The sequence below is a fragment of the Euphorbia lathyris genome, chromosome 5 (genome assembly GCF_963576675.1).
Source record: "Euphorbia lathyris chromosome 5, ddEupLath1.1, whole genome shotgun sequence".
Lineage (NCBI taxonomy): Eukaryota > Viridiplantae > Streptophyta > Magnoliopsida > Malpighiales > Euphorbiaceae > Euphorbia > Euphorbia lathyris.
In genome coordinates, this window is record NC_088914.1 from 86,432,596 (window position 1) to 86,445,064 (window position 12,469).

A 12,469-nucleotide genomic window follows, 5' to 3' on the forward strand; every position below is an offset into this window, starting at 1 on the left:
CTAGAAAAAATCAGAATAAGTTTCAATCTTGAATTCTCTGAGTGTGGTTGTGATCTTGTATATAAGTTTCTTATGCATTTACAACATGAACACATGTAAAAAAAAAACTTATAGGAATTGGCTTTGATTATAGTTTGGTTCCGGAAATTGTGCGGTTTCAACGATCATGAAGATGAAAAACTTTTAAGTCTCAGTTTGGTTCTTTTTGTAACTCTCATTTGTATTTTACTTCAAACATTAATAAACAAGTGTTTCGTTAGGATTAATAAACAAGTGTCGACAGCAATTTTAAAAACAAATCCGTTAATATCTACTAATTACAAACAACAGCAAACATGTAAACCAAGCACGCCCTAAATATATAGACAAAAAATGATAGATAATAGAAATGTATCTACAAAACTTCATCGAATCTAATTCAATGTCTAAGAAAGGGAAAATTATATCCAACACCGGGTATTGGTTACTCCCTGCTCAAATTGCACCATGTGGCACAAAATCTCAAATTGCATCACATGGCGCATTCTGAGTGGAAGAGTAACCAACACCCGTTTTGGATATAAAACCTCCTAAGAAAGGGTAATAATTTAGTATCTCAGAAACTGAATCTCTAGCAAATTGAAGGAGAGGGTTTGGAGTGGCAAAACGCTAGATCCGAATTGTATATACTGACACATAAAGTGCATCAATGTTAATTAAGGTATAAAAAGTCGGAACTTCGTTTTCTTTTAATAAAATAAAACTACTGAATTCCAAATTTAATTTTAATAAAGTCATTCTCACCCATTTGTATATAAAAATTTACTGGAATATTAACGTAATAAAAAAGACAGTATCACAGTTTGATTATATATCAACTAAACATTACGCTGGACTATAATCAACCATCTTTTGTGCTATCGATATTCCAATGCTTTTTTATACACAAATTGATCATACTAATTTTACTAAAATTAAATGTGAAGTTCAGTGATTTTATTATATTTCAGTGACCGTCTATACAATTATTTACGCATACGCTTACCTATTATAACACTAATTTACTAATTTATTTGCAAAAATAGACAAGGAAGAGGGGGAGAGAGAGAGAGAGAGAGAGAGAGAGAGGGGCAACAGCAGAACTGAAAATAATTTTCATTTTCAGAAGCTAAAAAATATACATTGTACAATTAATACAAGAGATGTCAAATACAAATGGTTGCAGCATAAGGGGAAGTATTTCATGTTGTTTATGCCTGTGTCACCTATCTTCTGAGGATGCCCCCAACCAAAATGTGGGTTCTTTTCCCAACCTGAAATAAGGATAGCCATGAGAGTTGAGACTACAAGATATAAAGAGCATAATTGGAAATTAACATTAGGGCTGTCAATTTCTGACATGGCAAACACAATTTAGAGCGACAATCCGCTTGACACGAATATCATATTTGTGTTATTTATATCATATATAATCAATCATGAGTAATATATATATATCACATAACACAATTATGACACAATGACCCGCTTTAACCCCAAAATGCATGCCAATTGAAAATTGCTGATTGAAGTCAACGACGAACCCATCATCGTGGGCTCCCGGATATTAATAGAAGAAATCCATCACGATAAAACTTGGATGAAAAACCAATGCATGTAATTTAGAACTAATCAAATTATTTGGAACTAATCAAATTAGCAACATTTGCCAAATGACATGAAATTTAAGGACTCTTTGCTAGGGGTATAATCGAGCCGAACTTTGACTTGCTCAGGCTCGGCTCATCAGAAAATTAAGGAGCTTGACATTCTGTTCGCGAGTTGCTCACGAGCTGTTCGCAAGCTTGTCAACAAGCTTGTTCACGAGCTTTGCTTGCGAGCAGCTCGTTAATTCAGTTCATGAACTTCGCTCGTAAATAACTTATTAATTATGTTTGTTAATTATATTGATTTGAATTTTTTTAACACAAAACTACATAGTTTTGAAACTTATAAAACTAAAATTTACACAAAACTACGTTGATTTACATTTCTCCCTTTATAGAAATGTTATTATTAAAAATAATCAAACGAAGCTTGATCACGAGCTGTTCATAAACATTATAATCGAGCTTGCTCATGAGCTTGTTCATGAACCTATAATCAAGTCTGCTCACAAGCTTTCAAGCCGAGCTTAGGCGAAGCTCGTTTATAAATCGAGCCGAACACCGAGCCACCCGGCTCATTTACAGCCCCACTCTTTGCCCCTGTGGACTAAATTAGTAAGTAAGGGCAGCCCATTTCACAGATAACCAAAATTATGTTGCGAGAATCTCAACCGAAACGATGTCATTACCGTGATTAACTGTTGGGGATTATCAATTAATCCTATGTATATAAACAAAAGTGGAATGATCATCCTAAGCTGGTGGCAGTGGACGCCGGCAAGTCGGACATTCCATCTTGATATCCATCCATCTTTGTAGACAACCAGTGTGAAAAAAATGATCACAAGGAGTCACCTGCCAGAAAAATTGCAGATTACAAATAATTCTGAGTCATTATTGAAAAGAGGAAAATAATTTTCAAAATAAGTCCCAAAAAACGCAGCGGCATGAATACCATGCAATCACTAGAACGCTGGGGGAGATCAATTGCCGTCATGCAAATAACGCAGTCTGTAGCATGAGATGTATTCTGATCAAATCTTCTAAAGTAGCTATATTTCTCAGGTAAGATCTGTAAACAACTAGTCAAATTATATCTCCGTAAAACGTCACGAAATTCTTCAAGCAAAAACTAAGAATGTATGATGTGCTACCAACTTTGTATGCATGAAAATATGTGCAGGGTGTGTGAGAATGTTTCCAGAGATGGATGACTTCAAAGTAAAAGCAAATGGAAAATTTAATTATGTTCAACCTGCTTCGGAATGAACCACCGAGACCCGAAATAGTGTTGAAGTAGAAGAATCGATGCTTGCAGTCCAATGAACACACTCAAACAGATGCACCAGCTTTTATCAGGCACAATGCGCATGAAGTTGTTAGGGCATCCAAATATATATAACGGAATTGCTAGCCTAGTAATAGTTATTCCTAAGATATAATGAGGGTGCAAAGGTTTTCTTGAATCACGAATAACATTATTGATTATCTGAGGTATCCAGAAGGAATACATTAGGAGTAGAATAGGCCGCAGAAAATTGTGGAATTCATACATCACCAAAATACCTCCCAAAAGGATCCCATCTGCATAAAGTTATAGTATTCGAAATCAGCTCGACAAATAAGCTCCACGGTTTAAGCTAAAAAAATTCTGTGATTGCATGTCTTTGAGAGTGGCATAACCGAATTGTTACTTACAGAAACGACTGTACAAAACCGAGAGCTCACGCCTCATTGTTTCCCAACCTTCACCACTATTCATAGGCCTGCTTGCTTTCCATATAGAAAGAAGATATCTCATCTCAAAAATTGAGAAGACAACAAACTTGAAAAATGCAGCAGTTGCAAAAGCATTAAACAGAGATTCTGCATAGAATAGAGCAAAAGTGAGATAAACAACAGATAAATCCGTGGGCAAAAATGTAATAAGTAAACAAAACATCTGCATGAATGCAAAGGAGAGAAGGATGTTAAGCAGAGAGAATAGCAAGATTAGCCGGTACACGACAAATACATAAGCCTACTATAAGAAATTTTTATGCTGCTCATTTACATTCCTTGCGTTATCTTTGTAAACAAAGCCTAAGTCGCCCCAAAAGGTATCTCAAAGGAGGAGGATTGTGTCGCATATATAAGGAGTCATATAACTCCCTAATTAAGGAATGTGGGACATCTAATACTCCTTCAGACCCAGAACCATCTAGAGCGTGAAACAAATATCCATGGGTGACCCAACATTGAATAAAAGACTTTAATACTATGCAAACAATGGCTTAACTCACCCCAAAATGTACCTCAAAGGGAAAGTCGGTTCTGATACCAATTGTAACACCTTAGTGCAATACAATGTACATATTTCCCGCTTTGATCTAAATCAAACTTTGGGCCTCACGGCTTTAATATAACTCTAGATGTATTAGTAACACACAAGACTAATATAGCACAATCACTCCCTCTCTATTTCTGATATGTGGTTCAATTCATTCATATAAACTAAGACCTAACTCACCCCCATAAGGTACCTCAAAGGAGAATAGTTGTCTTACATATATAAGGAGTCATATAGCTCTCTAATTAAGCACGTAACAATCTTTGACTTAGAACTAGATAATGTGAGGACTAAAACTGCATTCCCAACTAAAAGTGTATACGAGTTGGAACAAAAAGAATATAAAAGACAAACAAATACATGTAAGTTTGCAAGCCACAAATTCCTTTCTTTATCTTTACACGGTATTAGAGTTTTCAAGTCCAATCTAAAAATGAATAAAGTCCAATTTCCACCAATTAATGAGGTTGCCAGGATTCGAACCCTCGACCGTATGGTCTAAGAAGCTCTGATACCATGTCATGGAACCAATTGAACTAAAAGCTTAATTAAGGCCCAATAATAGTTTTTTATATTAATCTAATCTCTGACAGTGATCGGTAAATCTCATTATTAAAGGGCATGAGAGAAGTTTATTATAGATTTCTTCAATATCATGCATTTTACATGGATTGCTTGTGATTCAGATAATTCCTATAACTTAATCACATGGCATACTTTATTAAAATTTTGGAACATCAGAAGAAGAAATCAAGCAAATGTAAGTGAGCTGGAACTTATAATGCCAAGATTACCAACTAATATTCCTGCCGTCAGATGTAAAAGGCAAAGATAAGCATCCATGATAGCCTGCTGCCCAATCATTAAGATAGAAACTTTTGCAGCACCCTGCATTAGGAAAATCAGAGCTATTATCACTTTATTTCAACCAAAGAAATATCAAGGAAACAAAAGTTTATTTCAACCAAAGAAATTTCAAGGAAACAAAAGTTCTACAATCTTGGAATGAGCACATAGAAATGGTGGCTGTAGCTAGACCGTGTTTCTGTGTGAATATGATGTTTTTCTGAAATTTAAGCGGATGTGGTAAAGAAAGTTCGGTTTCTTTATTCTATGACAATCCACTTATCTGTTGATTAAAAAATTAATTATCGATTTACATTGACATGATTTAAAATCAACCGGATTTAAAATAAAGACTAGTTTTTGTGTTTGTGAGTATTTCCAATATATAAAACATAAATGTAGAGACTAATCTTATCAGCACGTATTCCATCCTTACAAAAAGAAAACACTGCTATTAAATTACATATTTTATCTTTTACCAATTTTTTACTTAAGCAACCAGTAGATTTTTCTGGGGTAAATTACACCCATGGCCATTCATTTTCACAATATGGCCACTAAACTTTCAAACATAACATAAAAGACACTCAAATTTACACTTTCTAACATTATGGCCACTAAAGTTCAACTAATGCTTCAAAATGACCGTTTACGACCTCAAAATGGAAATGTCCAAGAATTAAAGTTGTTTAGAACAACATTTACCATGGAACCACACTTTTTATTTTCAAAAATCACCATTTCTGGAGTTTTCTCTCTCTTAACTAAACAACACCTAAATGACCTCAAATTGAAAAAGTTGAAGAATTAAAGTTTCTTAGAATATCATCAATTCTTGGAATTTTCTATTTTGAGGTCATCAACGGTCATTTGAGGCTTTAATTGAAATGTAGTGACCATAATGTTAGAAAAAGTAAAGTTGAGTGATTTTTATGTTACATTTTGAAGATTAGTAGCCATACCGTGATAATGAGTAAAGTTCAGTGGCCATGTGTATGATTTACCCTATTTTTCTAGGTAAGAGACGTTTTAAGATATAATGACACACTGTCTAATTTAATTGGCAAAGTTTTATTTTTAAATTCATCCCCTCTCTTCAATTGATTGTTGCAAGGATAGAATAAATTGGCTTTTCGCAATATACTTAGTTTGAATTACACTAATCGAACAACATCTATAAGATTCTATATAAATTTCATATATTACTGCAACACAAAACAAGCTATTTGTTTAAGAACTAAAATATATATTTGACTCATTTTACAGAATTTAAAGCTCAACGGAAAACATAGGGACGGGAAATTTCAAAAACCCACCAGATGCTTGAATTTCGCCAAATTGGATTAGGATATACCTTAATCCAGCCTAAGTTCTATTCTATCTATTTAATACCCCTCAATGAAGCCACACAACCTTAATAGCTAATAAGTACACAATGAAAATCTTACCGACTGAGTGTTGCTATGTTCCATTTGTCGAATCAATAAAAGAACTTGAAGGAATGAGATCTGATGCAACCATGTTAAGGAACTTACCCGAAATTAGCTGATAAAATGCAGTAACCCCAATAAAGAATATGGTAAATTAAGGATACAAAAGTAACCATCAAGGTATAGTTCACTGCTTTGTTGTAGTACACTTCAATATTGACAGAAGTAGCATTTAGAAGCAAAGGAGAGAAGCATTCCCCATCGTCATCCACAGCAGGACTCTGCATTAATCCTTCAATGTGATAACGATCACGATCTCCATCTACAAGAATATATATGACTTGGTCAAGACAGCACACACATAAATACAACAACTCATACTTCAAGAGACTGAAGGAAATAAGTATTACATACTAATGGACATCAATTATGAACAAGAGAACAGTATGAACAACAGGAAGTTGAGAGAATTCAAGTACCATTTTGGCTTGATGAGACATGAGTGATCTGGGCTGCAATTTCAATATTACAATGTTTCTCCATCTCATAAATTGGTGCTGCAACAAGACAAGGTAACATAAACAGCACTGTATTGGTAGCTTCAACTTGAACACAATTTTAAGTAACAGGAAATTACAATTTTTTCTTCTCCATATTTTATCTCGTGGAGATTCTTGGAACACTTGAGATGAGAAAACTCCAAGCTGTTCAACAAAAGCACTAAATTAGACACGGTATCTAGCTACAAGAGGGGATTAATTAATATGACAACACTAATTTTGCGGTCGGTCAATGAATGCATCTGCTTCAGTGAATAGAGAAGCCTGGTGTATCATTCAGAAATACCAGCACCAAAACAGGACCAAGGTCCTTCCAACACCAAAATACCAACTAAAGAAGATGCTCTGAGCCCATCCTCATGTTAAAGGATTACACAAGATATAGTCAATCAAACTGCTAGATCTCCGGTCAAATAACCTACTGATTTCGTGAATTAATTTATGCGTAACACATGTACAAACTAGTCAACTTAACAAGTTTTCAGCTTATTGTCACCAGATAAAATGCTCATGTAGGAAAAATAACAGAAAGCAAGACTAAGTGGCAATCAATCATAAAAAGCAATAGAAATAGAGGCAATCTTCGAAGCACTTCCAATCAAAAATAAGAAGCAGCCATATCATGTGTAAGCTGAGTATGAAAAGTAATTACCAAATGATATGGATTAGATAAAATATAATCATCCTCCTGGCTCAACTCTGCCTCCTTCCCACTGCCATAGATCATTTAAGAAGTAGTGCATTAGCATTGAAACATACTGATAAAACAACTCTAAAAGACATATCAACAAAACAGAAGTAAAGAAAAAAGAGAGAGAGCAAGAAGCTACAAGAATCATGTGTACTATCAGAAAATGTTGCACAGAAAGTAAGGGCAAGACATTTGATGACATAACTATTTCTGGGAGTAACAAATGCCTGAAGTTTACATGCTTCAACCAGAATGATTCAAATGAAGCTATAATTTGGACTCCATTTCCGATGAATATGTACTGACAAATGAATGTGAAAGAACTGCTGATGTGCAGCTGACATGCTAGCATCAAAGAGATTCACCTGTTAGCTACCATTCGAAGTTGTCTAAAGGGCCATATATATACACCTTCCACCCTGATTTGAGAACCACCAACATTATGTGCATTGTCAAAAACATCATGGAAAATAATGGCACCCTGTTTCAACATCAGTAAAAAGAAAAGTTTCTTCTTTTTAGTGAAGATATTTTTATTGCACTACGATGAATCAAATAAAAAGCAAGTATGTAAATGATTAAATTACAAGATCTTTTTGTTGCAAGAACATGTATAAAAATGCCAAATCATTTGCATTATAGAAGCCCTATTGGTATTAACAGCTTCAGAAAAGGGGAACACAAACCATCCAATTTAGAAGTAGTAATGCTAAATTAATCAGTTATCTGCTGACGTCAATATTCTATTCTATTGGCTTGGTGGAAATACTGGATGTAGGTCCAAGATTGTCATAGAAGTGTTGTCAAAGCGACATACAGATATTTAACATCCTACAAATCTGTCCTGGAGATAAGTGGAAAGTGAAGGAGACTGCAATGTAATAGGAAGTCTCGTATAAAAGCTGATTATTTGACTTTCAATTTTTTTTCCTTATGCTTAATGTACCCTGAGGGCGAGCCTTGGCGCAACGGTAAACGTTGTTGTCGTGTGACCAAGAGGTCACGGGTTCGAGTCTTAGGAGCGGCCTCTTGCCAAATAAATTGGCAGGGGAAGGCTTGCCCCCAGTACACCCTTGTGGTGGGACCCCTCCCCGGACCCTCGCTCAGCGGGGACGCGTAGTGCGACCGGGCCGCCCTTTTTTTATGCTTAATGTACCCTAATTTATTTACCAGATGTGCTATGCCTGTCCCTTATAGTATATGATATTTTCAGAGGTCTATTACACTCAACTGAGAGGGTTAGAGGCCAATCAATCATAAATAAACAACTTTCATATAAATGTCAAGGTAGTGTGACTTCAAGGAGATTTGAATGAATAATTGCAAAAAAGAGACCCAAAATGCAGACATTCCTCACCTGGACATAATGCACACCAGTTATTTTGGTTGGTGAGCTGACCAATTCAATGACAGATTCTCCATTGGATTTCCTGAAATCTGGAAACCTCGAGGAAGTATTTGCAGAATCTAGAATTTTCCAATTCCCTGCAATTCAGAAGGTACAAAGCATATGTGATACTACAACATATTAACTGACTCCTAATTTCAAAATAAAATGCATGAATTTCACTCAAACAAAAGTTCTACTCATAAATTTAAAACCTTCCACAGGTCTTAAACTAGACGCAAATGTTACTCATATTTCTCGACATGAGCCTAACTAATTGTTACACTGCTACGGACTTAAAGAGTGGCTGGACGAGCTCAGCTTTAACAAAAATATAGCCAGAACCATATAAATTGGTTCCCATAAACATTATGCCTTTTTATTTCTTATAATCCACCCACGCACAATTCTCCAAATCCACAAGCCCATTGATGAATATAGGTGGCTCTTATTTTTATCATCCTACCTGAAATTTACCTACGCGTAATCGAGCCTTAGGTCTAAACATCTGAGCCTAGCTGGGGAAGTTAGCCAAATATACTAGGGAATTAGACTATAATTTCCAGGCAGTTGAGTTCTACAAGGATCTTAGAACTTTTAGACCATACCAAACTTCTATGGGCTTAGAGAACTTTTAGACCTCGAACACTTTATTTATTTGAGTTGATTGACTTCCCCCAAAATGCTTTGAGCCATTTTAGTTGATTTTCCCATAAACATTATATGCTCTTTTTATTTTTAAAAGTCCAGTCCATTATACAGAACTCTCCAAGACTAAAATTTCATAATTCATAGCCAATACCAAAATTTCCTTATATGCTCTAGTCCTGTTGACTGGGTTTGGGGCCACATTGCAGATCCAACAATTAACACTAGAATTTTTATCAGTACTGTTAAAGCAGAAAAAAGCAGTTCATCACCAATAGCATGGATAAAGGGAAATAATGCAGGCAATATATGACCAAGTACACGAGTCACCGACCTCGATAAGTTCCTGTTATGTTCCATACAGAAAATGGTCCCAACTCATTTTCATCTTTTCTAAATAGCCACTGCAAGAAGCAATACCAATAATCAAAATATTAGGTTCACTCTCAATAATGATGCAATTTTCCTCATAAATATAATAGTTATCTCTTTTTCATTGCAAACAGAGAACTGCAACTTCAACAATTTCAAATTAAATCTTCCCTCTCTCTTTGAATCAACAAGTGAAAATGTGAAATCTTAAAACACATTTCACTTGACTTGCCCATTGGCTAAGTGAAAAGCTGCAATTTCATTTTGTTGTGCAAAGAAACTTGACATTTCACTTGCGGTCGTTGGTCACTGAACTTAGATGGTTGTCTCAAAATGATCACTCAACTTCAATTTGTCTCAATAAACTCACTCAACTTTGAGTTTTGTCTCAATTAGGTCACTCCCACTAATTTAGTGATTAAAAGGGATAGAATGATGACATGAGTGACACATTGGCATGAGTCAACTCAGATATCTGATCGAAACGACTGAAATCGCCGAAGTGACCTAATTGAGAGAAAACTCAAAGTTGAGTGATTTTATTTTATTGAGACAAATTGAAGTTGATCGACTGTTTTGAGACAACCATGTAAGTTCAGTGACCAACGGTGCATTTAACCCTTTCACTTGCCCATTCACAAGAGTAACTTCTCAAGATTTCAAGTATATACCAATTCAGTACTCCATTTACAGCCCCTTACAGGTCAATCCCCCTCCTATTTTGCTTCAGCAACATATATTGGACTGAAGTTGCCAATTTCACTCAAAGCTGGTGAAAAGTGACATAAACAAGAACGAGCATAGACAATCAATGCACATCTTTTAATCCAAAAGTTACCATTTTTTATAAAATTTTCACAAAGATCTAAAACTAATGAACAAGGGAGCACAGTGAAGTAAAATTAGGAGAAAAAATTGGATTACAACACTAACCTCATCGCCCCACGACCGAGTCCCTTCCTTCAAGGGTCTGATACCCGCAACCGGCCGCAGAGCATCAAACACAAACCATAACCCAAAACTAATTCGTAAAACAAACCCTAATTGTCGCCTTCTTTTGTTAAGATACAGAACCCCTAAATTCCCACAGCTAACCATATCAACAGAACGCCCCCAACTTCAACCCACCCCAAGCAGCACCAGCTAAAGATTAAATTCCAAAAACCACCGGCTTTCGGAAACAGAAGAGCAGAAAGACACCAATTCCCCCATTGAAAGAAGAGTAACTATAACGGTGGAGGGTGAAGAAGAGGTTGCTTGAAGTGGAGTCAAAAAGACAAACAAATTGAAACTAACGACCTGAAGAGAAAGTGAGAGCTCAACAACTTGATTAAGAGATCAATTTAGCGCCAAGTGATCACCAAACTTAAACCAAACTCAACACGGCCTCAATTGAGAGGTTTTTGAATTGGGAAATTACAGATACAGAAACTCAGTTATCGAAGAGAGATTGAGTTGAGATGGAGAAGAACAGGTGAATAATTGAAGATAATATTATTACAGATATATAATGAAGACTAGAAAGAGACTAGATTTGGGCGCTGAAATGAAGTTTTTTTTTTTCTTTTTCTTTTCTTTTTTCTTCTAATAGAAGTTCATGAATGTTGACATGGCTGCTTCTTTCTCTCTCTCATATTTGGTGTTTTGGTAAAATGGAAGTCAAGAGAGAGAGGGAGTTGTTTGTGTTCTGTTGGCAGGATGGAAGGATACGCGCTAGGAAGAAGGTGATACCACGCTCCAGAAAAAATTGCATTTTAACTTTTTTTTTTTTTGGTAAAATAAGGAAAGAAAAGAAGACAGCAACAAGAACATTTAGGTAAATACTATGTTTCCTAAAAAAAAATAAAAATAAATACTATGTTAATTTTAATTTAATATCATAAAAAGAATCTTATAATAAAATAATTAATGGTGGTAATGATAAATGAAATATAAAATTATATGAGACAATTTTTTTTGGTAAGTAAGGGAAAGAAAAAAACCAAAAATTAAAAAAACTATCTCGGGATTAGCCTGTGAAAGCTAACCCCAACCCGGTCATCAGAAAATAGAGAGAAAAGGAAATCCGGAGGATTCTGGAAGGTAGAAACACCAAGTAATCTCACATGGCCCTCAGCTGCAAGGCGATTAGCAACCCTATTCTGTTCCCTGAAGACATGCCCAAAGCTGATGGTGTCGAAGGAAGAACATAACTTTTTAATCCCTTTTACTAAATTAAGGTTACTCAAACATAACGCTTTATTATCAGAGATAATTTTAACCGCTTCAAGGTTCTCAGATTCCACCAGAAGATTTTTTAAGCCCAGACTTTTGGCGAGTCTAAGCCCGGAGAAGATTCCCCAGAGCTCAGCAGTGAAGGAAGATCCCACTCCCAGGTTCCGAGCAAAGCCAGACACCCAAGCACCTCCCGCGTCTCTCAAGACTCCCCACGCAGCAATTCTGCCATCCGAAAAACAAGAGGCATCAGTATTCAATTTTACAGTCCCTTCTCCAGGTCTGCTCCACCCCACCAAATGGGTCACATTCCTCTGGAAAGTATTAGATAAGCACTCCTCTTTAAAGCTCTTAATAATGGTATTAA

At 35.7% G+C, this 12,469-nt stretch overlaps 1 protein-coding gene across 3 annotated transcripts; it reads right to left on the minus strand.

Moving 5' to 3' along the window:
* Positions 1-1,118: 1,118 nt before the first annotated feature.
* On the minus strand, positions 1,119-11,524 carry LOC136229545 (transmembrane E3 ubiquitin-protein ligase FLY2-like). Of its 3 annotated transcripts, XM_066018404.1 has the most exons (16): positions 10,822-11,523; positions 9,851-9,920; positions 8,839-8,966; positions 7,847-7,962; positions 7,443-7,503; positions 6,868-6,934; positions 6,710-6,787; positions 6,395-6,552; positions 6,249-6,308; positions 4,749-4,842; positions 3,324-3,491; positions 3,137-3,209; positions 2,881-2,974; positions 2,581-2,697; positions 2,315-2,480; positions 1,119-1,292 (listed from the first exon to the last, which is right to left on the minus strand). In XM_066018404.1, the coding sequence occupies exons 1-15, from the start codon at positions 10,984-10,986 to the stop codon at positions 2,379-2,381; spliced, it is 1,551 nt and encodes a 516-aa protein (XP_065874476.1). In that variant the 5' UTR covers positions 10,987-11,523; the 3' UTR covers positions 1,119-1,292; positions 2,315-2,378. The 3 variants fall into 3 exon arrangements, with proteins under 3 accessions (XP_065874476.1, XP_065874475.1, XP_065874477.1); XM_066018403.1 differs by having other exon boundaries at positions 2,881-3,209; positions 10,822-11,521; XM_066018405.1 differs by lacking the exon at positions 1,119-1,292 and having other exon boundaries at positions 2,449-2,480; positions 2,581-2,707; positions 2,881-3,209; positions 10,822-11,524.
* Between the last annotated feature and the right edge of the window lie 945 nt (positions 11,525-12,469).

What these genes read in the sequence shown, in the direction of transcription:
- LOC136229545 (XM_066018403.1), bottom strand. Translation starts at nt 10,986, where the DNA reads ATGGTTAGCTGTGGGAATTTAGGGGTTCTGTATCTTAACAAAAGAAGG. An exon ending in GGTTTTGTACAGTCGTTTCT is followed by an intron (nt 3,210 to 3,323) that starts GTAAGTAACAAT and finishes AACTTTATGCAG; the next exon opens with ATGGGATCCTTTTGGGAGGT. An exon ending in AGCGTTCTAGTGATTGCATG is followed by an intron (nt 2,481 to 2,580) that starts GTATTCATGCCG and finishes TTTTTCTGGCAG; the next exon opens with GTGACTCCTTGTGATCATTT.